Source organism: Malaclemys terrapin, chromosome 24, assembly GCF_027887155.1.
Source record: "Malaclemys terrapin pileata isolate rMalTer1 chromosome 24, rMalTer1.hap1, whole genome shotgun sequence".
In the NCBI taxonomy this organism is placed as follows: Eukaryota; Metazoa; Chordata; order Testudines; family Emydidae; genus Malaclemys; species Malaclemys terrapin.
Genome location: NC_071528.1, coordinates 14,886,084 through 14,909,882, shown reverse-complemented (window position 1 = coordinate 14,909,882; position 23,799 = coordinate 14,886,084). Strand labels below are relative to the sequence as shown.

Below are 23,799 nucleotides of genomic sequence, written 5' to 3'. Positions count from 1 at the left end.
GCATCGCCCGGGCCAACCAATTGTACCCGGGATTCCTGCATCCCACCCGACCGAAGGGACTGTCGCGTTTCGGGAAACGACCCGTGCTGGTTTGAAGATGCCCAGGGACAGAGAAGCCAGTTTAATTTCCCTCCCTGTTCAAAAGGTGCATCTTACCCCCAGTGCGAATGGAGAATAAACCCTCTGCGTGGGTCAGAGTGAAGCCCGCCCACTCGCGGACTGCCAGCCCCAGGGGGTTCCCCATTGTGCCAAGGGTCGCGTTCTCCACCAGCCTGCTAATGCCAGTTCCTTCCCCTGGGCTTCCGCTTCGCCCTGGGCCCGTGCGTGGGAAGCACCGTCCGGGCAAAGCAGACAGATAATTGTGCCACGCGCGAGTGACAGCGTCACTGGTCCTGCCGGGCTGGCGCTGCCTGGGCACGGAGTGTCTCCCCAGGGACCATTGCTGGAGAAGTGAGTGGCCCGTTAACACCCTTCCAGTGATGGGGGGAAAGGAAGGAGGGAAGGAAAGCGTGTGTGTGTGTGTGTGTGTGTGTGTAGCGGAGTCCATGATCATTAGTGTCTAGCAAAGTTTATGCATTTAAGCTCCCCGACGCCTTGTGCAGGGTTCCTTTGCCTGCCCCGGCCCATGGCTTTGTGAGACGCCTTGGCCCAGGGGTGACAGGGTGTTTTTGTCTGTTGTCCTGTGCCCATGTGGGTTCCTTGGCGGGAGTTGGGATTGTCTGGTTTCACCCCGTATGCTGGACGAGGTGCACCCCATGTTGTGCCAGGCGTGTGTGGATCTCCACAGGTGGGGGATGCTGGGGGGAGGAGGGGAGATCAGATCTCTGCCGCTTTTACATCTCCTGCCCTGGCAGGGGCTGGGTTGTGTTGGCGGGACCCGGGCCGCTGTCGGTTCCCATCCACAAACTCATCCAGTTTTCGCGCCTTTGGGCTCCCTTCTCCCCGGGGGCCGCAGCCCCGCGCGTGGCCAGCCCTCCCCAGCTGGGCTTTTCCCTCCCCTTGACACCTCTCCAGCCCCCCCGTGTCCGGTTTCTCCTGTCAGAGCAGGAGCCCAGCGCAAACCAATGGCGGAGGGAGCGGGGGAAAGGCCCCCTATATAGCCCCGGGACTCCGCGGCGCTCCTAGTCTGCGCCGAGCCGGCTCCAGGAGCGCAGCGCAGCGCAGCGCCCCGCGCAGCCCGAGCTCCCGGAGGAGGGTGAGTCGGAGATGGTGCGACTCACGCCGGCCCTGCTGCTCTTCGCCGCCAGCCTGGCCCTGGCCCTGGCCCTGGCCCGAGGTAAGGCTGGTGCCTTGGGGGCTGAGCCGCGGCTGGTGCGCACGGGGCTGCCTGTCTCGCAGCGCGCCGGGAGCTGAACGCTTCGGGGCTGGGGAAGCCCCGGACCCTGCTGGACTGGGAGGGGGGCACGGTCGGGGAGACCCCTGCCCACCTGCCCTTCCCGCCCCCGGCTCGCTGCTTCCTTCCCCACCCCCACCCCATTCACCGTCCGCCTGGCCGGTGCCCCTGAGCCGGCGGCGCTGCCCAGAGACGGGGCTGGCACCGGGACGCCTGGGTTCCCTGGCTAGTTCTGTCGCTGACTTGCTGAGTGGGTGACGTGACCTGCGGGGTATCCCTCGCTGCTGCCCGGCTCCCCGCCCGGGGGTCTCGCTGCTCCCGAAGCAGGGACCGGGAAGCCGAGCCAGGAAGCGCCCGGGGTGGGCCGAGAGTGAATGCAAAGCCCAGCTCCGTTAGAAACACAAAATCCCCGCTCCCGCATCACCCCACCACGGGGCTCCCCTCGCCAGCTGGGGGGTGCATCGGCTTAGACCCGGCCACGGGCGGGGTCACTCCCTTCACCCCAACACCCGCAGGGGCGATATTGGCCCCCCATCTCTGCACACACACCCCAGTCCCCCTGTGCCTGGCTCTCAGCCTCCCTGTCCCTGGAGATCGGCTGGTGGGAGAGTGCTGGGTGCACGGAGGTACCGTGGCTGGCTGCGGGGCCCTGTGGCTAGTGGCCTCTGGCTCGCTGGGCCTTGGAGGTCCCCGGGAGATTTCACGCTTGGTGGTGGATGGTGGGGAGTCGAGTCAGCGGACATGACCAGCCCCAGTAGGGGAACGATCCGCTCCGCAGGTTCCAGTGACCCCCAGTTCCTGCTCCTCGCCCCAGCTTGGCGTGACCCCAGTGGAGACGCTGGGCACAGCCCGAGCCCTAGATGTGTTACTGGGGCCCTGAGCCCCCCAGCTGTCGCTACCCCCAAGCACCTGCCTCTCAGGCCGAGGCTTTCACCGCCCAGGAGGACGCTCCACGCCGCATTTCCCCCAGCCCATGAATACACTGGAGAAGAGCTAGGGTCAGGGAGCTCCCGTGGAGCGCAGGCCTGGCATAGGGCCTCCAGCCTTCCTACGGGCTGCCCGGGGGCAACCTGCCCTGCACGATGCCACCGCAGTCATTCCTGTGGGTTTTCATGTCCAGGTCACCCAAACGACGTCGCCCTAAGCCCGATGCCTCTGGCGAGGTGGGTTTGCTAGGTCGGCGTAGCGGGCGAGTTGCAGCGGCGGGAGAGACACTAGTGTGGACGCTGATCTAGCTAGGTTGATGTAAGCTGCCTTATGTCGACTTAACTTGGTAATGTAGACATGAGTGTGCCCGGAGAGCTCCTGGGAGCGTAGCTAGAGAGATCCCCAGTACAGCACCTTCCCGCTCTGCCCTCAGTGTGTGTGGGGGAGACCATCTTTCCCAAAGAGAAAACAGGACAGCCCAGCCGCTTGCCTGAGGCCTCCCCACCTCTTGTGAGGCCCTTGCCCATCACTGGAGCCCTGCCCCCCACAAGAGGCTGGCATCTCCGCTCACACCCCCTCTCCCCCTCATGTTCCTTCGCACGCACCCGACTTTTTTTTGGCAACAGTTGGCACCTGTCCCGTTTGCTTTTGTCAGCTGATCAAGTCGGCCAGAGCAGGGACAAATTCCTCCTTTTGGAAAAAAAGAGTCGGAAAAGCCGGGACAGGGCTTAAAAAAGGGACTGTCCCAGCTGAAACCAGACGTATGGTCACCGTAGTGTGTGGGAATGGAAATCTACCTGGTGTCGGGGCCAGGCCTGGGGAAATGGGCTTTTCCTCGGTTATTTAGCACTGATCCTGGTAATCTGCTGCCACGAGGGCAGGGGCCAGGGGGCTCCTGGGGTCAGGGCTTGCTGGTGCAGAAGACACTATCACACCCTGGTGGAGACTGGGGATCATTTTGGAACTCCGTTTTAGACAGAGATTCAGATTGGGGCCAGTTAGACAGACCGAGACCGACCGACACACACACGCATCTGAAGAAGTGGGGTTTTTTACCCAGGAAGGTTTCTGCCCAAATAAATCTGTTAGTCTTTAAGGTGCCACCGGACGACTCCTTGTATTTTGTGGCTACAGACTAACACGGCTCCCCCTGGTAGTACACACGAGACCCTGTCTCTCTGCACTCTTTTCACACAGACAGACTCTCCCAGCCGTCCCTTCGCAAGGTACCCTCATTCCCTCCTGGCCCAGAGCCGGATCGGTTGTGTTTCAAACCTCTCTGGTTCCTACCGGACACAAGCCCAGAGAAATCGGTGTTTGGAGGCTTCCCACAGCAGGGACACGGGGCAGAACCGTTCGTGAATCCAGCCTGGGGCTTGTGATGTGTAATAATGATCCATTGGTCACTCACCCCTCATAGCCCCCTTTGCTCCCCTGGGTGAGGTCTTTTCTGTCCTTCTCTCCTGCCAGGGGAGGAGGGGTGGATTGTATGGTGCACGCCACCTGCAGTAGGGACCTGCATTGTGCCCTTCAGATGCCATCTGCTGCCACAGTCCACCAGACTCCCCCTACCCCCGTGGGAAGGGGGGATCTAACCCAGCTGGGGAGGGGGGAACACATGAGCACAGTGTCACTTATAAACACCACTGGGAGGCAGAAATAGACCCGTCCCTTCCCCTCCCATCCCAGTAAGTTAAGAGCCAAACAATTTGTTGGCAGGGAGATTCCTGAAATTGAAATTAAGGCACAGCCAAGGGGGCTGGGGAGAGAGAATCCCACCCTCTGAGGGTTATTTTCGCATCACCCTCCTTGGCTCGTCTTATCGCATAAGCCTGTCGGCCTTTGAAGTCCAAATTTTAGGTCGATATGACAGAAGTCGATTTTTAGAAATCGATTTTATACAGTCGATTTCGTATGTCCACACTAAGCCCATTAAGTCGGCGGAGTGCGTCCTCGATTCTCGAGCACATTTTCAAAGACAAAAACCTTCGCGATCTCCTTATCTTTATTATCAAGAGGCATTGACAAGGATGATTGGTCCATACAATTAATTTGTGTGCCTGTTGGGAGCAGTTGGCAGAGAACGCTGGTCCTTGGCGGGGCAGGCTTGCAGCGTGTGGGATGGGAGTGAAATATTTCGCTTTAGATTGAAATAAACGTTTCAATGCCTCCTGACCGCCAGCCGAGAGTCGTGACAGCCCTGGGGACACAATCACCAGCTGAGAAACACCCACCTAGACAGACGTGTCCCCGGGGTGGGAACACGGTGCCTTTTATGGTACGAGGAGCCTCTTCTCCAGCTATACAGGTAGTGGAGTTTTTCCGAAATACGAAGGCCTTTGGGAACAGGACTCCCTGCGCCTCTCGCTCGCAGAGATTTCATAGCAAGTGCCAGAGCGCAGGGATGGGATGAAGTCGGAATCTTTTAACAGAAGGTTTTTTTCCACTGGCAAATCCCGATTGGTTGAAGCCCACACTTCTCCCGGGAAAGGATCAAACACCGTTTTCAGCTTACTGGTTTTTTTGGTTAACACTTTTGAAATTGTGCAACCCATTTCCGAAACGAACGAACGTCCAGTGTGAAATGACTTTGGGTGTCAAGGCTTCCGCTCGTTATAGTAAAAAGGGGGGAAGTCAACATTAAAATAAAATGTTTTGAAATTATTGAAACAAACTGTCTGGCTTGTTTTTTATTCTTATTTCTGGCTCTCAACCTTTTCTGAAGTTTCAGCTGTTTGGTCTGGATTCAGGACTGGGAAATGTTTTTCAATAGCTTGAAAATGTTCCCAGGAAGAGAGACAAGGTGGGTGAGGTAATTAATATCGTTGTTTGGATCCACTTCTGGGCAGTTTCCTGCCCAGCTCCAATGAACAACCTTCATTCCTTCTGCAAACAATACCATGGGGAGCCGAGGAGTCAGCCCACCACCCCCAGGGAACGTGACAAACCATTGCAACTGCTCATCAAATAAACGAGCCAAATACATGCAGCGATGCATTCTGACTGCGCGCACTGCATTAGCACCGGGGCGCCGCGGCCGTACCAGGGCCGCCTTGTGCCCGGCGCTGTACAAACCAGTCTCAACCGTTGTTATGAAACCAACCTTCTGTTTGTTCTATGGGGCGAAATCCAGCAATGCAGAAGGGCTCTGTGCTCATAGTGGGACCCTGGGCCGGCGGGGGAGGGGACTGGCGGGGGGGGGGGATGCAAACACTTGCCTCGTGTGATTCTTTCCACAGAGGCCCGGAAGGATGGTTCCCGACCGGCCAAGACCGACGTGCTGGGGAAACACCGGAAAAAGAGGCCTGAGGGAAAGCCTCTCCGCGTGGGCACAGCAGGTGCGGAGCCGTTCGGAGCTGGCCCCGTTTGCCGGGTCACCGCCTGCCCTGTTATGAAGTAACCAAGCGCCATGGTCAGGGGAGACGGCCTAGTACAAAACTGCATGGTGTCAAGTATCAGGGGGTAGCCGTGTTAGTCTGTATCTACAAAAACAACAAGGAGTCTGGTGGCACCTTAAAGACTAACAGATTTATTTGGGCATAAGCTTTCGTGAGTAAAAACCTCACTTCTTCGGATGCAACCGAAGAAGTGAGGTTTTTACTCACGAAAGCTTATGCCCAAATAAATCTGTTAGTCTTTAAGGTGCCACCAGACTCCTTGTTGTTTTTACAAAACTGCAGGTCGGGATTTGGGGAGGGGGGCACTGGCCGAGCTACCGGGGTAGCCCAGGGCTGGGCTAGCAGGGGGCTGCAGGTCGGGAGTGAGGGGCACAGAGTTGGGGGGGAGCCCAGGGCTGGGCTAGCAGGGGGCTGTGGGTCGGGAGTGAGGGGCACCGGCAGAGCTGGGGGGAGCCCAGGGTTGGTGCAGCAGGGGGCTGCGGGATTGGGGGGCACAGGCAGAACTGTGGGGGGAGACCAGGGCTGGGCTAGCAGGGGGCTGCGGGTCGGGATTGGGGGGCACCAGCATAGCAGCAACATCCCCTCCATTTCAATTCGTACAATAATTTAAAAAATAACTACAGCTTAAAGGCCCTGGATCCGAAAGTCCAGACGGGTCCTGCTTTAGAAAATCCCTCAGGACGGTGCCAGCTGAGCCCCCCCCCCCCCCATCTAGGATGGCAAGATGCGTGGGTCCATGGAGACCGTAGACAGACTGTGCTATTAATTCTCTGTCCCCCCTGGCCCGTCGGAGCTGCGGGGCTGGCGTGGGACCCAGGGCTCACCAACGTGTCCGGACACAGACACGCGTGTCCGTGGTAAAATACTTGAGGTCCGTGGTCATTTTTCAAACCAATGGAGTGACTGAGTGACAGAACCCCCGCCAATGTCCGTCACTAAGGCCAGTAATTTTGCCTAGTGTCCCTCACGCAACATGGTGGTGCCACCTCTGCGCAGGACTCCTGGCGCTAGGCGCTGTACATAAAAAAGGCCAGGCCCCGCCCCAACGAGCCGAGAGGCAATTTGCGGCTATAACCCGAACCGCGGAAGACGCCTGGGCTGGAGCATCCATCCTGGAGGGTGGGAACTGACGGGGCATTGGGCGCTAATACCCAGAGGGGCAGAGCCCAGGCAGGGTGCAGAGCTGGTACACGGGGCGGTGGCAGCTGCCATGGGGGGCCCAGCTGCCGCCAGGCTGGGGAGAGCGCCAGCAAACACACGGGCTTTGGCCTAGAGCCGCGACAAATAAACAGCCCTGGTCCGAGGCGCGGCGGGCTCCAAGGCCTCCCGCCTGCCCAGAGGATCCTTGGCGCAACCCTCCCAGGTCATATTGTTTCTGCAAAAGGCCAAGAAACTGGCCAAGCTGGAACAAGCCAGTGGCCCATCTACCCGGAACCCTGGCGCTGCCTGGATGTTGCATCTGCTAGGGTGGCATTATACGGGGGGGGGGGTTGTCAAATTCCTTCCTGACCCGAGTGGGGAATCTGCCCTGAAGCATGACAATCAATCACCCTCGCCCGCAAGCTCTGAGCAAGATAACGGCGGGTTCCTTTCCCTGCCCCCTAGGCGCCACCGAGTGGACCTCCTGGTTCAATGTGGACCACCCCGGCGGGGAGGGCGATTACGAGAGCCTGGAGGCCGTCCGCTTCTACTACCGGGAGCGGGTGTGCGCCCGGCCAGTCTCCATCCAGGCCCGCACCACCGAGTGGGAGCTGCCCGAGGACGTGGGCGAGATCGTGCACTACAGCCCCGAGAAGGGATTCTGGTGCATCAACCGGGAGCAGCCGGGGGGCAGAACCTGCTCCAACTACCACGTCCGCTTCCTGTGCCCCGTGGGTGAGTGAGTGCCTTAGGGGCGGGGGGGAGCGCTGGGTCTGAGGGTCACCAGGCAGTGCCATCTCCAGATCCCCGACCTCCTGGGTGTCGGGCCCCGCCGAGCCGACCCTGCCATTTTGTGTCAGCCCGGGGGGGCCCACGGTGCCGGGTCCTTCCTCTCTTCATTGCCAGTCCCTGGTGCTTCTCCCCCCCCCCCCACGGCCCCCATCCCCTGCCACCGAGCGGCTCCCGTCGCTCATCAGCACCGCGGCCTTTGCCTTCAGCCCCGCGACGGGTCCCTTCCAGCCGCCTGCTGCTCCCGCCCCCCTTCCCCCCCATCTCCCGGGGAGGGGGGGATTCGCAGATCACCCCCCGGGCACCTCCTAGGGACTGAACAGCCCCGGGCCCCTCCCGGGCAGCTCCTGCATTGCCCCCTCGCTGGGGGCGGGAGCGTTAAATCCAGCTGGTCTCTTCCATCGCGACCCCCTGGTCTCGTCCCCTCTCACCGCCCGCAGCACCAGCGTCAGTGTCCCCCCCGCCCCTATGCCGGCTCTGCGGGGAAGGGGGGTTAATCCTTTGCCTGCCAGCCAGTCCAATGCATCGTCCATCTGCTGGGAAAGTTGCTCGCAGCGGAAGGCCCCGGGGTACTGGGGCAGCTGGACCCCCCCGTGCTGCTGCTGGTGGTGATGGGGGAGGGGGGTTACAAACATGCCCCTGATTGGGCCAGTGCCGGGGAAGTGTTGGGGGGAGATGCTTGACTCCGGGGCCTCCGAGAGCGCGCAGGTTTCAGTAACTCTCCCCGCCGGGATTCTCTGCCCTGGGCGCCCCCGCCCCCCAGTAACCCCTCTTGTCCCCCTGCCCCCCCAGAGCACGACGACTGGTCGCACTGGTCCGCCTGGAGCGCCTGTTCCAGACCCGCCTGCGGGGACAGCGGGCTCCAGACTCGACAGCGCAGCTGCTTCCAAGGCCAGCCCCGGGCCGGGTTGCAGCCCAAGTGTGCGGGGAAAGCCACGCAGAGACGGGCGTGCAGCGCCGGGCCCTGCACAGGTAACGGGCCGCGGTGCCGCTGGGCGACCCGGGGGGCTTGTGCACGGGCCCCGGTGCCGGGATCCGAGCTCAGCTCTCCCGTTCGCCGGCCGGCCGCGGCGTGAGGGGCCCCGATGGTTCGTGGCGAGAGACGCGCTGGACGTACAGCGAGGCCCCAGCGGGGTCGTCAGCCCCCCACCAAAAAGCGACTGACAAAGATCAGCGGAGCAGCTGTGAGTCCATCCCTGGGAGGGCACCCCCATGCGTGTGTGCACAGTGTCAGCCAGCAGGGGGCAGTGCGCGCGCACACACACAAACACACACAGACACACTCTTCACCTCCCCCCCCCCAATTAATCTCCTTTGGTTGGAAAATTGTTCCCAGAGAGTGGTTATCAGTGGTTCACAGTCATGCTGGAAAGTCATAACAAAGTGGGGTCCTGCAGGGATCGGTTCTATTCAATATCTTCATCAATGATTAATGGCATGGAGAGGACACTTTTATAAAGTTTGCAGACGATACCAAGCTGGGAGGGGTTGCAAGTGCTTTGGAGGATGGGATTAAAATTCAAAATGCTCTGGACAAACTGGAGAAATGGTCTGAAGTAAATAGGGTGAAATTCAATAAGGACAAATGCAAAGTACTCCACTTAGGAAGGAACAATCAGTTGCGCACATACAAAATGGGAAATGACTGTCTAGGAAGGAGTACTGGGGCAGAGCGATCTAGGGATCATAGTGGCTCACAAGCTAAATATGAGTCAACAGTGTGAGGCTGTTGCAAAAAAAGCAAACCTCATTCCCGGACGTATTAGCAGGAGTGTTGTGAGCAAGACATAAGTAATTCTTCTGCTTTACTCCGCGCTGATTAGGCCGCAACTGAAGTATTGTGTCCAGTTCTGGGCGCCACATTTCAGGAGAGGTGTGGACAAATTGGAGAAAGTCCAGAGAAGAGCAACACAAATGATTAAAAAATGTGGCCTATGAGGGAAGATTGAAAAAACTGGGTTTGTTTAATCTGGAGAAGAGGGGACATGAGAACAGTTTTCAACCACATAAAAGGTTGTTACACGGAGGAGGGAGAAAAATGGTTCTTGTTAACCTCTGAGGATAGGACAAGAAGCAATGGGCTTAAATTGCAGCAAGGGTGGTTTAGGTTGGACATTAGGAAAAACTTCCTTACTGTCAGGGTGGTTAAGCACTGGAATAAATTGCCCAGGGAGGTTGTGGAATCTCCATCATTGGAGATTTTTAAGAGCAGGTTGGACAAACACCTGTCAGAGATGGTCTAGATAATACTTAGTCCTGCCTTGAGTGCAGGGGATTGGACTAGATGACCTCTCGAGGTCCCTTCCAGTCCTACGATTCTATGCCTGGGGCTCCTGGTACCACACACAAATAATATGAATTACTCTGATTTAACACCAGTGTCTCCCCTGCCCCCTACACACACCGAGTTATTTCAGACTCCTGCACGTGCCGTTCTGTGCCATGCCACGTCCGGGCACCACAGCACATTCCGCTTTTCTTAAAGCCACCAGCTGAATTATTTTAAAGGACTTTTTCTTTCACCAATTCATTAAATCAGGAATAAGGAGGGAAAAAACCCATTTTAAACAATAAAGGCCCTCAATGCAGCCGGTACATCAACAGACAGGAATGTCAGACATGTGCCTGTGGTCTAGAACGGCCGATTTTTTATTTTTTTTATGGTGAAGGCTCTTTTTAATGGACTCTTTCATGGCGGGTGGCTGGCAGCTCTGAGCGCTGGATACGTTCTTGGTGGGAACAGGCCCCAGATCTCTGCATAGCTGCGGGGGGAGGGGGATTTTTTTAGGTTGACTCCCCCCTCCTATCACAATGCATGGCAAGTTTTTCTTTACACCCCGCTCTTCAGCGCTGGGTCCATATGGGCAGCGTCCACGCCATCTGTTCTCTGCGAGCCGCTCAGGGTAATTGAAGTAGCAGAGGCCTAGGACATAAAAATAGTTTGGCAAGCACGTGCGGAAGGCTGAGCCTGGGAACTTGATGCTGGGAATGGACAGCGCCCTGGCCCTTGGCCTGCGGGGATTGGTTTGAATGATCCTCCAACGCAAGGGGGCCGGGACCTCGGGCCGTGCCAGGGTAGGGGTGGGGGAGTTCTTTTGAAACCAACTTTGGTCACATCCCCAGCTTGGGGCACAATGGAACTCAAGGCAAGGCGCGTTCTGCGTCTCCGTGGCCTGGCATCTTGCGTCGCCATCTACACCAGTGCAAAAGCAGGTGTGAACCACTGCCATTGCACTCTGCTTGTGTTTCACGCTCACTCTGCACTGGTGTCAACAAGGACAAGGGAGATGGAGCTCATGCCAACCCAGCATGGGTTCCCTGGAGGGTCACATCTGCCCCCTAAGTAGGATTCAGCAGCCGAGGGGGGAGCCTGCAGGAGGATCCCCCCCCACCCTTGCCCTACCAGGCATGTTCTCCAGGCTCAGGTCAATGCACAGGGCAGTGTGGGGCAGCTCTCCCCACAGGTCCATTCCCAGGATTCTCTGTGCAGCGCTGTGCGCATGGAGGAACTGCTGCCTGATGGGATCACTGGTGTCTCCACCCCCAGATGCTGGGTGGAGCGAGTGGGGTGCCTGGAGCCCTTGCTCCAAGAGCTGCGGTAGCGGTGGGAAGCGAGTCCGGCATCGGAGCTGCAAGAAATCCAAGAATTCCCACTGTGTCGGCCGCCCCTCGGAGGTGCAGAAATGCGCCCGGACACCCTGCCCAGGTACTGGCCATGCTGGGGCTCCCTCCCCTGGGCCACCCACAGGAAGAGGGACCAGCCTCTGGTGTGGCCAGGGTTTGGGGTGGGGCAGGTCATCCCTGTCCTGCATTTCGGGGTATCTGACAGGGCAGCTGCCCAGGAAGGGCGGGGAACCGTTGTTCTTCAGGACAGTCCAAAAATCCCCTGGATTTGTGAATTGGAGTGAGATGGTTGGGACCTGAGCTCAGCCCCTTGTCCGTTACTAGGTCCTACTCCATCCCATTCATCCATCCATCCCATCTAGCCAGCCAGCCAATCCAGCCGCTCTCCCAGACCCTTTGTTTTGCCCTCAGTTCTGAGGGGTATTTGGAATTTCTCCCCCGTTCTCTCCGCCCATCCCCCGCCTGTTTCCTCTCTGTCCCCATCTCTCTCCCCTCCCCCGGCCCGGAGTGGGGCAGTGTAGTGGGGGGACTGCCCCACTCCTGGAGAACGGGTTAAAAGCAGCCAAGCCAGGCTCATTGGGGACGCAGCCACAGCGGTGGCCAGCTCACATAGGGCCCAGCTGGCCCTGATCAGAGGGCTGGGGGCCAGTGGCTGGAGGAGCCTCACGCTAGCCCTGGAGTGGGAAGGGCTGGCTGCCTGGGAGCAAGGGACCCGAGGTGGAGCCGTGCTGGGGAAGGGCACGGGGAGCTGGGGAGCTCCAGCCTGGTAAACCCCCCAGGCTGAGGCCTTGGTGAAGGCCTACAGAGGTACTGGGGCTGCAGAGATACAGCCTGGGAACAGGCAAAGGGGGCAGGTCCTAACCCCTTGCCAACGATGAGTGGCCATTGCAGACTGCAGGCGGCCCCAGGAAAAGGGGCTAGATGACGACTGGCAGTAGCCACTGAGGCAAGGTGGGTGTAGAGCGTTGGAGGTTCCCCTGGGAGGGGAGGCCCAGAGCGAGGGGGTACTGCTGGGTCAGAACCCCGAGGCAAAGATCACCGGGGTCCGGGAGGGACATGGGGCCAGTGGCAGGGGAGATACTGGCCTGCAGAGGGCGGTCTGTATGCTGGAAAAGAGCTGATTCCCAGCTGGCCAGCAGGAGGCGCTGCACCGAAGGCAGAACTACCCTAGGGATCTCAGGTGCCCAGAGGGTGGGGGTGATAACAGGGGAAAGCTGAGCCGAGCCCAGCGCTCCCCCCTCTGGGACTTAGAGACAGGCCTGACCCCAGCTCCGAGCAGCACAGGCCCAACAGGGGGGCGTGCGACCCACCTCTCCCCATGCCCCCATCTTGCTCACTTAGGCTCCAGCCACCACCACCCTGGCAACCCAGCCGTGGGTCTCCATTAAGCACGAGCTGCCTCTCGTTCCCAATGATGTACAATGGCCAGCTGGCTGGGCCACCATGAGCCACTCCTGGGTATTCCCCGGGAGCAGGGGCCATGGGGTGAAAGTGCCTGGGAAGGGCTGAGCCTCGCTGGGAAGGGTCAGGAGCCCGGTTGCTGCCACGTGGGTAGTTTGGGGAGGGCGGTGGGTCCCATCTCAGAGCCCCGAGGGTCCCCCTTCCCGCTCTGTCCTGGGGGAGCGGGGGTGTCCTAGCGTGATCCACTCTCATTGCATTCACCTCTGTCCCTGCCCCCAGACTGCCAGCTGAGCTGCGCCCTGGGTGCGGCGAACAAGAACTGCAGCAGCTGCACGTGCCAGGATCACACCCTGGTGGGCACCGTCCTGAGCGCCGAGGGGGCCGCCCTCGCCAATGCCCGGGTCTCCCTCAAGGCCAAGCCCCAGGCCGTGCTGGCCAGGACCGACCGCCGGGGCAGCTTCAGCATCCGGGGGGTCTGTGCCAGCAGCGGGGCCAATGTCAGCGTCCAGTTGGAGACGTTCACCCCGGGCGAGGCTCAGATTGTCTCCAATGGCTCCAGGAGGTCGTTGGTGCAGGTCACGCTCCAGAGGCTGGGTGAGGGGCCCTGCCTGGTGTGTGTGTGTGTGTGGGGGGGGGTAAGGCTGAATTGTGGGGAGCCGGGAGCTGGATTCTGGGCAGACTCAGGGCGTGACTTCTGAGTGAGCTGGAACACGGGGTGGGGTGGGAGCAGATTTGGGGGGGGGTGGGAGTGGAGTAGTGGGGGGGGGAGGATGGTTGTTGCCATCACTGGGGCATCGTTGCCTCTTCTGCTCCCTCTCTGTCTGGCAGAGAAGCCCTACATAGTGATGCACCCCGAGTCCAAGGTGCGGGTGGCAGGCCAGGGCGTGACTCTCTGCTGTGCGGCCTCCGGCAACCCCCTGCCCACGAAATATCACTGGTGAGTTGCAGGAACTGGACGAGCTGGCCCTTGGCAACTGCCATCGGCCTTGGGGGGAGACCTGGGTTTGCCCCCGGCTTAGCCTGGCCTCCCAGACCAAGGTGGGGGCAGTGTTGTAGGACAGGAATAGCAGGGGAAGGGGCTGCAGGTCAGGAGTGAGGGGCACTGGCAGAGCTATGTGCGGGAAGATCAAGCTTTAAGGTTCAGATGGCAGCATGAGTGTGTGTGGGGGGGTTGTGGCGAGGGGCGGCGGGGGGGAGGGTTGTGGTGGGGCGGGGGTTGAGGGTGTATGTGGACGTGGGGCTTGGAGTGGTGGTGGGGGTTGTGGGAGGGCTAACGGGGGGTTGTGTGTGTCGGGAGCGGGGTGTGTGTGTGGGAGTTGGAGGGGTGGTGGGTTGTGTGTGGGGGGGTTGGGGGGGTGTGTGTATGTGTGTGTGTGGGGTGCACGGAAGGGATGGGTCTGTGCGTACAGGGGAACCCCCCCACAGGAGCCGTCCAGCCGGCTGTCCGGGCAGCAGGCGCGATCCGATGCTCCAACCCCCCAGTCGCCGATGCTCTTTGCTTGCCCGTCTCCCGCAGGTACCACAACGGGACGCTCCTGGACCGGAAACTCCACAAGTACAACGGCAGCTTGGTGCTGCGGGACCTGGAGCTGCACCAGGCCGGATTCTATCACTGCAAAGCCAGCACTGACGTGGGCTCCATCAAATCCTCCCCCGCGTTCCTGACCGTGACTGGTGAGTCCTGGGGCGGCCATTGGGCGGGAGACGGGGTCGCTACCCCCAGCTCACCCGCGTCGGCCATTGCACTAGCGCTCTTGGGGAGAGCCGGGGAAGGAATCTCCTCCAGTCGTGAAGGCCGTTGATTGACAGGCCATTGACTCTGGTTAGAGACTCTCCAATGGCACCAGTGGAGGCGGGATCAGAGCCCAGGCTGTCCTCAGGGTACAGCCTCAGGCCCTGGGGCACAAGAAGCCGGTTGAGTAGCAGAGGGCAGCTGTGGTGAACCCGGCACCGGCCAAGCCAGAGCTGGGAGCTGCTGCAGGACGAGCTGCAGCTCCCGGCTGGGCTGTGACGGGCTCCTGTCCTCTGGGGGGCTGGCACAGGGGAGGGCCTGGCACCTCCACTCCACAGCAGCTTGACCCGAGGGCTACTTGAGGTTGCCAGGCCTCTGCCCAGCCTGGTTTATTATTGTAGGGTTGCTTCCGCCACTGGATCCCAGGTCAGCCGTTCAGCAGCGTGGGGGTTGGCTGCCCGGAAGGATTGGGGGTGGGGTGGGGCAAGGGCAGGCCCTAGCAACCTGATTCAGGGTGAGTCGTGCTTTAGCCCTTGCTGTAGAAGGAGCTGGGTGCTACTCGCCTGGATTGGGGATGGGGTGTCTGGTGCTCAGTGGGGGAGAGGCCGCTGCGTTTGGCATCTTGGCACCGGTCAAGCGCTGTGGAGAGATTTCCTCTCGCAGCCCCTGACATGACTCTTCTCTTCTCTCCCCGGCCCAGGCCAGGGGCAGCCGAGCTGCAAGGCCGAGCCGGAGGAATACCTCATCAAGCTGCCCAGCGAGTGCTTCCAGGAGGCCGGGCGCTCCCCATACTACAATGTGGGGCGCTGCCCCGATGTCCGCTGCGCCGGGAGCCTGAAGGACGAGCTGCAGTGCCGGGATGGGGCGGGACACTGCTGCAGGGTCCGGCGCATGGAAGTGCGGGAGATCCACTGTGCCGGCTCAGTCCTGCCCGTCAAGGTGGTGGCCGAGTGCGGCTGCGAGAGATGCGCCCGGCGCAAGATCCTGGTGCACGGCCGGGTGACGGCGGCCGACGACGGGGAGCCGCTGCGCTTTGGCCAGATCTTCCTGGGCAAAGAGACCATCGGCTTCACTGGCTACAAGGGCACCTTCGCCATCGACGTGCCCCCGGACACACGGCGGCTGGTGGTGCGGTTTGTGGACCGGCTGCAGAAGTTTGTGGACACGGTCAAGGTCCTGCCCTTCGACCCCCGGGGCGGCGCCGTCTACCAGGACATCAAGGTGATGCGGAAGAAAGAGCCGGTGGACCTGGACCCCACGCAGGCCAATACCATCCTGCTGGGGGAGCTGGAGGGCCAGGAGCCGGTGGGGGAGATGGTTATACCAGCTGCATCCTTCCTCCGGCCCAACGGGGAGGTATACAATGGCACCGTCAAGGCCAGCGTGACCTTCCTGGACCCCCGGGACGTCACCACGGCGGCCGCTGCCTCCAGCGACCTCAACTTCATCAACGCCGAGGGGGATCTCTTCCCCCTGAGGACCTACGGCATGTTCTCCGTGGACTTCCGGGAGAGCGAGTCCAACCAGGTGCTGCAGACGGGCCGGGTGGAGGTGTGGGTGGACACGGAACAGATCCGCATGCCCGAGCACCTCCAGAAGATGAAGCTGTGGTCCCTGAACCCCGAGACAGGCCTGTGGGAGGAGGAAGGCGCCTTCCGCCGGGCCAAGGAGCGGCGGGGCAAGCGGGAGGAGAGGGCCTTCTTGGTTGGCAACGTGGAGATCCGGGAGAGGCGGCTCTTCAACCTGGACGTGCCCGAGAGCCGCCGCTGCTTCGTCAAAGTCCGGGCCTACATCAACGAGAAGTTCATCCCCAGCGAGCAGCTGGAGGGGGTGGTTGTCACCCTCATCAACCTGGAGCCCGAGCCCGGCTACTCCTCCAACCCCCGGGCCTGGGGGCGCTTCGACAGCGTCCTCACCGGGCCCAACGGAGCCTGCCTGCCGGCCTTCTGCGACGGCCAGCGGGCCGACGCCTACACGGCCTATGTGACCGCCACCATTGGCGGGGAGGAACTGGAGGCAGTGCCCTCCAGCCCCAAGCTCAACCCCAACGCCGTGGGGGTGTCCCAGCCCTACCTCAACAAACTGGGCTACCGCCGGACAGACCACGACGACCCCCGCCTCAAGAAGACAGCCTTCCAGATCAACCTGGCCAAGCCCAACCCCAACAACATAGATGAGGTCAACGGGCCCATCTACGCCTACCGGAGCCTGAGGGAGTGTGAGGAGGCGCCCATTGCCGACAACCACTTCCGCTTCTACCGGGTGGAGGTGGACAAGTACGAGTACAACGTCGTGCCCTTCAAGGAGAGCGACCTGGCCTCTTGGACTGGCGACTACCTGTCCTGGTGGCCCAATCCCCAGGAGTTCAGGGCCTGCTACATCAAGGTGAAAATCAGTGGGCCTCAGGAATACATGGTGAGGTCCCGGAGCGTGGGCGGCAGCCACCCCCGGACACGTGGCCAGCTGTACGGCCTACGGGACACCCGCAGCGTCCGGGACATGGAGATCTACAACACCTCGGCTGCCTGCGTGGAGTTCAAATGCAGCGGGATGCTCTTCGACCAGAGCCTGATCGACCGCACCTTGGTCTCCATCGTCCCTCAGGGTAGCTGTCGCCGCACCGCCGTCAACAGCCTCCTGCGGGAGTACCTGGGCCGCCACCCGCCGGTGGTGGAGAACAACGACACCGCCGTCTTCAACATGCTGGCGCCTGTGGACCCACTGGGCCACAACTACGGCATCTACACGGTCACCGACCAGAACCCCCGACTGGCCAAGGAGATCGCCATCGGCCGCTGCTTCGACGGCACGTCTGATGGCTTCTCCCGGGAGATGAAGTCCGACGTGGGCACGGCCCTGACCTTCTACTGCCAGGAGAAGCCCGTCACCCGGCAGAGCTTCTTCCAGCGCCTGCTCAGCTCGCCTGTAGACACCTTGACCGAGATCCGCCGTGAGATGAGGGGCAACGAGCAACTGCAGGCCCCCTCCCAGGTGGTGGCCTACCCCGCTGGCCTCAGGACCGGGATCTCCACCCAGACCCGACGGACCCCCAGCAGCCGGAGAAGGATGGGCCTGATCCGGGCTCAGCAGTGAGCGGCACCAGCGCTGCTGGCCCCCCACACAACTCGCACATGCCCCCCACTCTCCCATTCTGGTTTAAAGACCCTTTCACAACATTCCCTGGGGTCTCTAACGCAGAGCACCACCTTGCCTCCCTCCCAAAGTGTCCCCCCTCCCTCCCCACCCAAGTCACTGTCCCCCAAGGCTTCTAGATAAACTCTGCTACTGCCTGTGGGGGACACCAGCCCACAGACTTTCCTCGCATGAAATGTCGGCATGGGGTGGGGGGGACCCTTGTTCCCTATCATTAGAACACTCAGGTGGGGGAAGCACCTCGTGGCTGGGAGTAGACCCAGAGCAGGACAGTCAGCATCGGTCACTGGTCTCTCCAAACTGACTCCTCCCTGCTCCATTCTCGCTGGCCTGTGGTAACATCCCACGCCCGGGGCTCTCAATGGCCCTGAGCTAGCGCGGGCAGGTAGGGCTGGCGCCCCGTGTTATCCACCCCCTGAGCTTCCCAGCATTCATGCAGTTAGCTCAGCGCCACACATCTGCTCCCATCTCCTGCTTGCCCCCGCCCCACAACAGGCGGAGGGTGAATGGGGGGCATTGCCCCCTCAAACTAGGCCCATGGTCCCCACCGCTTGCACCATGCACCGGCCGGGGGCAGCAGAGAGCCAGAGGATGGTCTGTTACTTACTTTGACCCAGCCATCATATGCTACAGAGGACGCTGCCAGTGTGAGGCGCACAGACCCTCGCCTGGAGAGAACCAGCCCCTGAGTTTATTTTTTAAACAGGATATTTCAGTGGGAACAGGTGAATTTGACAGGAATAGCATCCCCCACCCCTGCTGGCAAGCCTCACCCTCCCTGCAGCAAGAGCAGCATCTGAAACGGACTAGAGACAAGCGTGAAACTGACCAGCGGCCCTTGTTTTCAGCTTGGGAGAGTGAACAATGCCGAGAAGCAAATTAGATCTTTTTGCATCCTTCCTATGTTAATATTAACGAGCCAAAGGGTGATTAGCGCCACAGCTAAGGAAACCCATAGACACAGAGCCTGACAACATCCTCTTCAAGCATGAAATGCTTCGATTTGGGTCAGTGCAGCACAGGCCGGAAATGAAACCCCCTTGGATGTGCTTAAAGGGAAAGGGAGAAAACTAGAAATTTGGCATTCATTTCATAGTGCCCCCACCCCGACGCCTGCTAGGGTGCGAAAAGCAACAGAATTATAAAGCAAAGCAAACTCAGTCTCCCCTAGAATAGACACCAGGGCCCCTAGATACGGGCTTCTCTACGGCAGTACTGGTGGTTGGTACCAGCCCGTTTTTTCAAGCAATCTTTTCTTTGGTGGGTGGCCAAAAATTAAAACCAAAATTATTTTCTTTCCTCATTTCCTATGGGTTGGGTGGGTAAAATACGTCCTCCCCACGTCTGGTACCGACGTTCCTCCCCGCCGGAAAAGAGGGGAAATTAAGAAAAAGTGTGTAGGGGGGAAAATGCCCCTTGGCAAACAGACCCTGAGCAGGTTTCCACGCCAGAACTGGATACGGCACATGGCTGCCCCCACTTGACTCACTGCGCCAGACAACCGTAATGCGCAGTGATTTGCAGATCTCCGGCCTTGTGTCCGTCAGCTCCCTGCCCTGCCCAGCCAGGGACCAGCCACACCACAACTGGCACCTCTGCTTGGCTGCATCCAGGTCAGTGTTGGTCCATGGAACTGTTAGTGCAATCAGCCTGAATGAGTGCAGGGACCTGTCCCCCAGCCAGGCTGCTCCTGGAGTGTCGAAACACAGGGGCAGGGTTCTGCTAGGGACCACGGTCTGTGCAGGACGGTCTGGTTTGCCAAGGCATGTCGATAAATGGTGCAGATTTGTACATTATTTATTATAAAATATACGGTTGTGTTTTCATCAGTCTGGACGAGGTGTGTCCCTGGGCGCCGCGCAGTATCAGCCCAAGCTGGGCTGGAGCCGGGGCTGGAACGTAGGTATCGGCCACGGGCATAGCGTGCGCTCGCCCGCTCGCTGTCTCTCAGCAAAACTGCTCGGGCCTGGCTCCGTCGTGTGAGGTATTTCCCAACCCAGGGCTGGTCCCAGCCGGAACTGGAGGAACCTGAGTGTCTGCACGGCACAAAGTTGTAAGCCCTGCGATCCTCAGAACCACCCATTCACCAGGAATCCAACCTCCCGCCCATTCACCAGGAATCCAACCTCCCACTCACCCACCCATTCAGCAGCAATCCAACCTCCTGCCCATTCACCGGAAATCGAACCTCCTGCTCACCCGCCCATTCACCGGCAATCGAACCTCCTGCTCACCCGCCCATTCATCTGCTCATGAAGTCATCTAGCCCCTACCCAGGCACTCCATTCACCCATTTCTTCACTCTGCCTGCCCACCTACTCATCTTTCCCCACCTAGTCTTATTCATCCACCTCGTCCTCCCATCCATATCCACCCCCATATCCTCCCTCATCCATCCACATGGCTACTCCCTCATTCATCCACACACCCGTGCCATAGGTCCACCCCCAGCCATTCATCCACATCTCCCCACTCATCTATTGACTTATTCCTCTGCCCATCCAGCCCAACACTCACCAGCTCTCCTAGCATCTAATCATCAGCCACTTTTCCCCCATCCTCCAACGTCACCCAGGTTTGCCTGCATCTCACTGATAGTTCAGGACCCTAGCAGGTCAGAAACAATGCGCCAGCATCCCCGTCACTCACACTGGTGTAAATCAGGAATAATTCCCACGCCCTTAATGCAGACACACTGGGTAACAAACACTGCTGTGAGAGGAGAATCAGGCCCAGTGGCTGGGGGTGGGTCAGTTCCTTCGCTGCCGTAAACTGGGGCAGCCCCAGTGACGCCAATCACACAGCACCAATTTACAGCTGGGAACCGGCCCCCAGTGGGGTCAGCTGGAGCTGGGCCCCTTGACACTAGCTGCGGCTCTGTCCACAGAGACAGTCTCTGCCCCTGTCCCCTCAGTCTCGGCCTCACTTGCCAACACCTTGCGACTCATGTTCGCAACCAGTTCCGGGGCTGGGCTGCACCTTTAATTTTCCAAACGGCGGCTAGCTTATGGCAATAAGCCGAGGCCGCCGCGGGTGGTTGCCCAGCCCCCGCGCCAGCTCCTGGGGGTCTGACCATGCTGGAACGTGGCAGGAGTTTCTCTACGAGCTGGAGGACACCGGTGCCTATGGCGAGCTAGCCGTGGAGCATGGGTCCCCCGGGCGGGGCTGATAGTAGCCGCAACAAGTGGCATTGGGGCATTTCAACCTGTGTGACTGGCCCCATGTGCCTCCCACCGCATCACTGAGGCTTGTTCAGCCATCTAATCACTCACCACCCATGAGTCTCATCCACCCTCCCGTCCTCCCGGTCACCCCATTCAGCCACCCAGCTTGGGAACACACCTGTTCACTCACTAACTCCACACCCAGCCAGGCTGGAACAAGCCAGTGGCCCCTCTACCCTAGCGACAGCACAGTTGTGATCAACCACATGGGTTGCTTCAGAGAAGCACATTGCTGTCCTGCTGGGAAGTTGGTAATTACGGGATTTGGTACCTTCCACTTAAGTCCAGCTGTACTGAGTGTGGGGGTGGGGGGTGTAAGTAGCTCCAGACCATCCAATGGGCTGCGTGGAATGAGTTTAACAGATCTCAGACTTGCCCGTGCACAGGGGCCCAGATCACAAAAATCCTCCACCAGCAGATGAGAGCCCCGGTTGCTGGCTCTGAACTCTGTTCCTGCCCTGAGCAGTGGTAGCTCTGGGCCAGAGCTGGGGCATGTTGCTGGGTGTGGGAGTAGCCCACCTGTCACGGCCAGGGCTGTGGAGCCAGGCCGTCAGTCTCGCACCGACATCGTTCACTACCATGGGATTTGCACTAAGAGTGAGGCTCAGCTCTTACACTGCTCTGTGGTACCAGAACCTGCCCCCAGGAGCAGCTGTTCCGGGTGAGCTCTCCGGGCCGCGGCCAGAGGGCCACTTGGCCAGTCAATTTTTTGGGGGTTGCTTGCGACACTCGCCCTGGGTATTTGGGTGGAAGGTCAGGGGCTGCTTTCCCATTGCCCTCGCCCGGCCTGGGGCTGGATGGGAGCCGCCAGCCACTGTGCCATGTGCTGAGCAGCGCAGGGAGCATTGACGGCCTCCCTAGCGCTCGCTGTGTTTCAAACAGAGAGGGAGCCAGCCCAACGCGCCAGGTCGGCTGACCCAGGAGGAGGAGGGGCTGTGGGGGAGCACAGCTTACTTCAACCAGGGAGAGGAGCGAGAGCTCTTCCCTGCCCCTTCCCCATCTGGTACCTTGATGGGCCAGACACAGAGCGCTGCTGAGTACCCTGTGCCCTGGCCCATTGCCCCGAGGGGTTGGCTCAAAACTAGGCTCCAGCATTAACGACCGGGTCTAACCGATACAACCTAAACCTGCAGCTGGCTTGTGCTCCCCCACCCCCTTTGGGGCGCGTCGAGTGCTGGGGCCTGGGGCCTGTTGTGAAAGACACCGATGGCCCACAGGACGCCAGCAGCTAAAGCCCTTAAGGGTCTGGGGCTTTGTGCGCAGGGCCTTGGCTGGTGTGAGCTGGCACCAGGCCGGAGGGGTGGCTGTGGGGGGATGCTGGGAAGTTAAAGCTCCCACACACTTTCCTTATCACACTTCAATAACCAGCTGCCGGCGAACGCTTGGTTTTTACAGCTGGCAAAACCGTGTCCTTTTCCCAGCTGTGAAAGCAGCACAAGCCATGTTGCCTCGTGCCGTATGCGTTTCAACCGCGGAAGCGTTTCACCCATTGGTGATGTTTTAAATACATGGCTCCTGGGCCCACCTTGGGTTGCATATGGTAATAAATGCAGCGTGTCTCAGTATAGCCACTGTGCTGTGCATCTTCAGGGAGCAGCATAAACTTTAACTACACCTCGACATTCCCCTCGGGGGGTATTATCCCTATTTTACAGACAGGGAAACTGAGGCATGGAGCAGAGAAGTGACTTGGCTGGGGGAGAGACAGCAACAGGTTGCCAGACAGATAGGCAGGAGCTGCTGGATGGATAGATATCCAGAGTCCTCTGTCTATGCACTCTGTTCTCAGAGGATGACACGGACAGATGATAGAGTGTCTGTCTCACTAGCTGATAGATGGGCGGACAGCAAGACAGACAGAGAGTTTACCCCCCCACTCTGCCGATAGCCCTGGTGCTGGTGCAGTAGCATCCTCCTCCCCTTGCACAGTCACCCCCTGGCCCAGTGATGGGGCCCCTTGTTACTAGGGTGACCAGACAGCAGGTGTGAAAAATCGGGATGGGGGTGGGGAATAATAGGAGCCTATATAAGAAAAAGACCCAAAAATCGGGACTGTCCCTCTAAAATCGGGACATCTGGTCACCCTACTTGTAACCCACACGAGACACACTACAGGGGGTGAATTTAACCCTCGGTGAAACGTGGGGCAGCTCAGGCCAGATGCCCCCTCGGTTCGTGTTACGAGCCGCCGAGCAGAGCGGGCTGGTTGGCCCCTGGCTGGGGAGAGGGGTGCACAGTTTCACACGCAAAGGATTCCACAGGCTGGATTTTATAATGTACTATGAGAATTAATGTATGATTTGATTTCATCCTGTCAGCCACCTCTTTTGAATAGCAGAAAGGAATGACAGACCAGAACAATCCTTATGCGTGATTATGGTCACCCTTTTGTTTTAGAATAAGTTATAAAGCTACTATGGTTTCCTATATGTATTACAAATTAGGAAGTAAGAGACAGGATTCTCTATTGTATCTACGTTAAGACGATTAGAGGAATGTTGAGGGCCTGAAGCCCCAGTGTGAATTGTTTTAGTTATAAGAAAGATTTAGCAAGGCTTGATCTACAATGTATTCTGCTGAATATACAATACTGCTGTCTGGATACCTTTGAAGGTTTCTGTAAGAGATTGTTTGTGTGAATGAGGAATGCCTGCATCAGGAAAAGATAAGGTGTGAAAGCCATCACAAATGTCCAGATGGGCAAGAAGAAGTGAGAGACTTGAAAAGACCAGGAGACAATCAGAAAACATCCATTGTATCCGATGTTAAACATGTTAGCAGCATTGACGACCTCAGAGGTGAGGCAGCACCCCCGAAGGCGAGATAACGATGGGAAGCCCGACAATAACCATCAAATGATAACACCACTTAAGGACTAATGATGACAGGATGACATTGCAAAATGCATGGACTCAAATGAGAATTTACAACTATCAAGCTGGGGTGTTTTGCCATGGAACTCTGGGTTCAGTCCTGCAAAGCCTCGGAGCATCGGATCGCGACCGACAGAACCTAGATCCTCACTCGTGCTCAATTTAACTGGCCATTAGATTGACTGGAGCTACAACAGACTGGTAA

The 23,799-nt window shown here is 59.2% G+C and overlaps 1 protein-coding gene across 1 annotated transcript; it reads left to right on the top strand.

The window, feature by feature from the left end:
- Positions 1–734: 734 nt before the first annotated feature.
- On the top strand, positions 735–19,326 carry CILP2 (cartilage intermediate layer protein 2). Its single transcript, XM_054013964.1, is given in 11 exon segments — positions 735–1,020; positions 1,023–1,147; positions 1,150–1,276; positions 5,500–5,598; positions 7,264–7,533; positions 8,380–8,559; positions 11,135–11,293; positions 12,892–13,206; positions 13,441–13,549; positions 14,129–14,286; positions 15,045–19,326. Coding segments are annotated over 11 exon segments (4,221 nt in total). The 3' UTR covers positions 17,438–19,326.
- Positions 19,327–23,799: the final 4,473 nt, after the last annotated feature.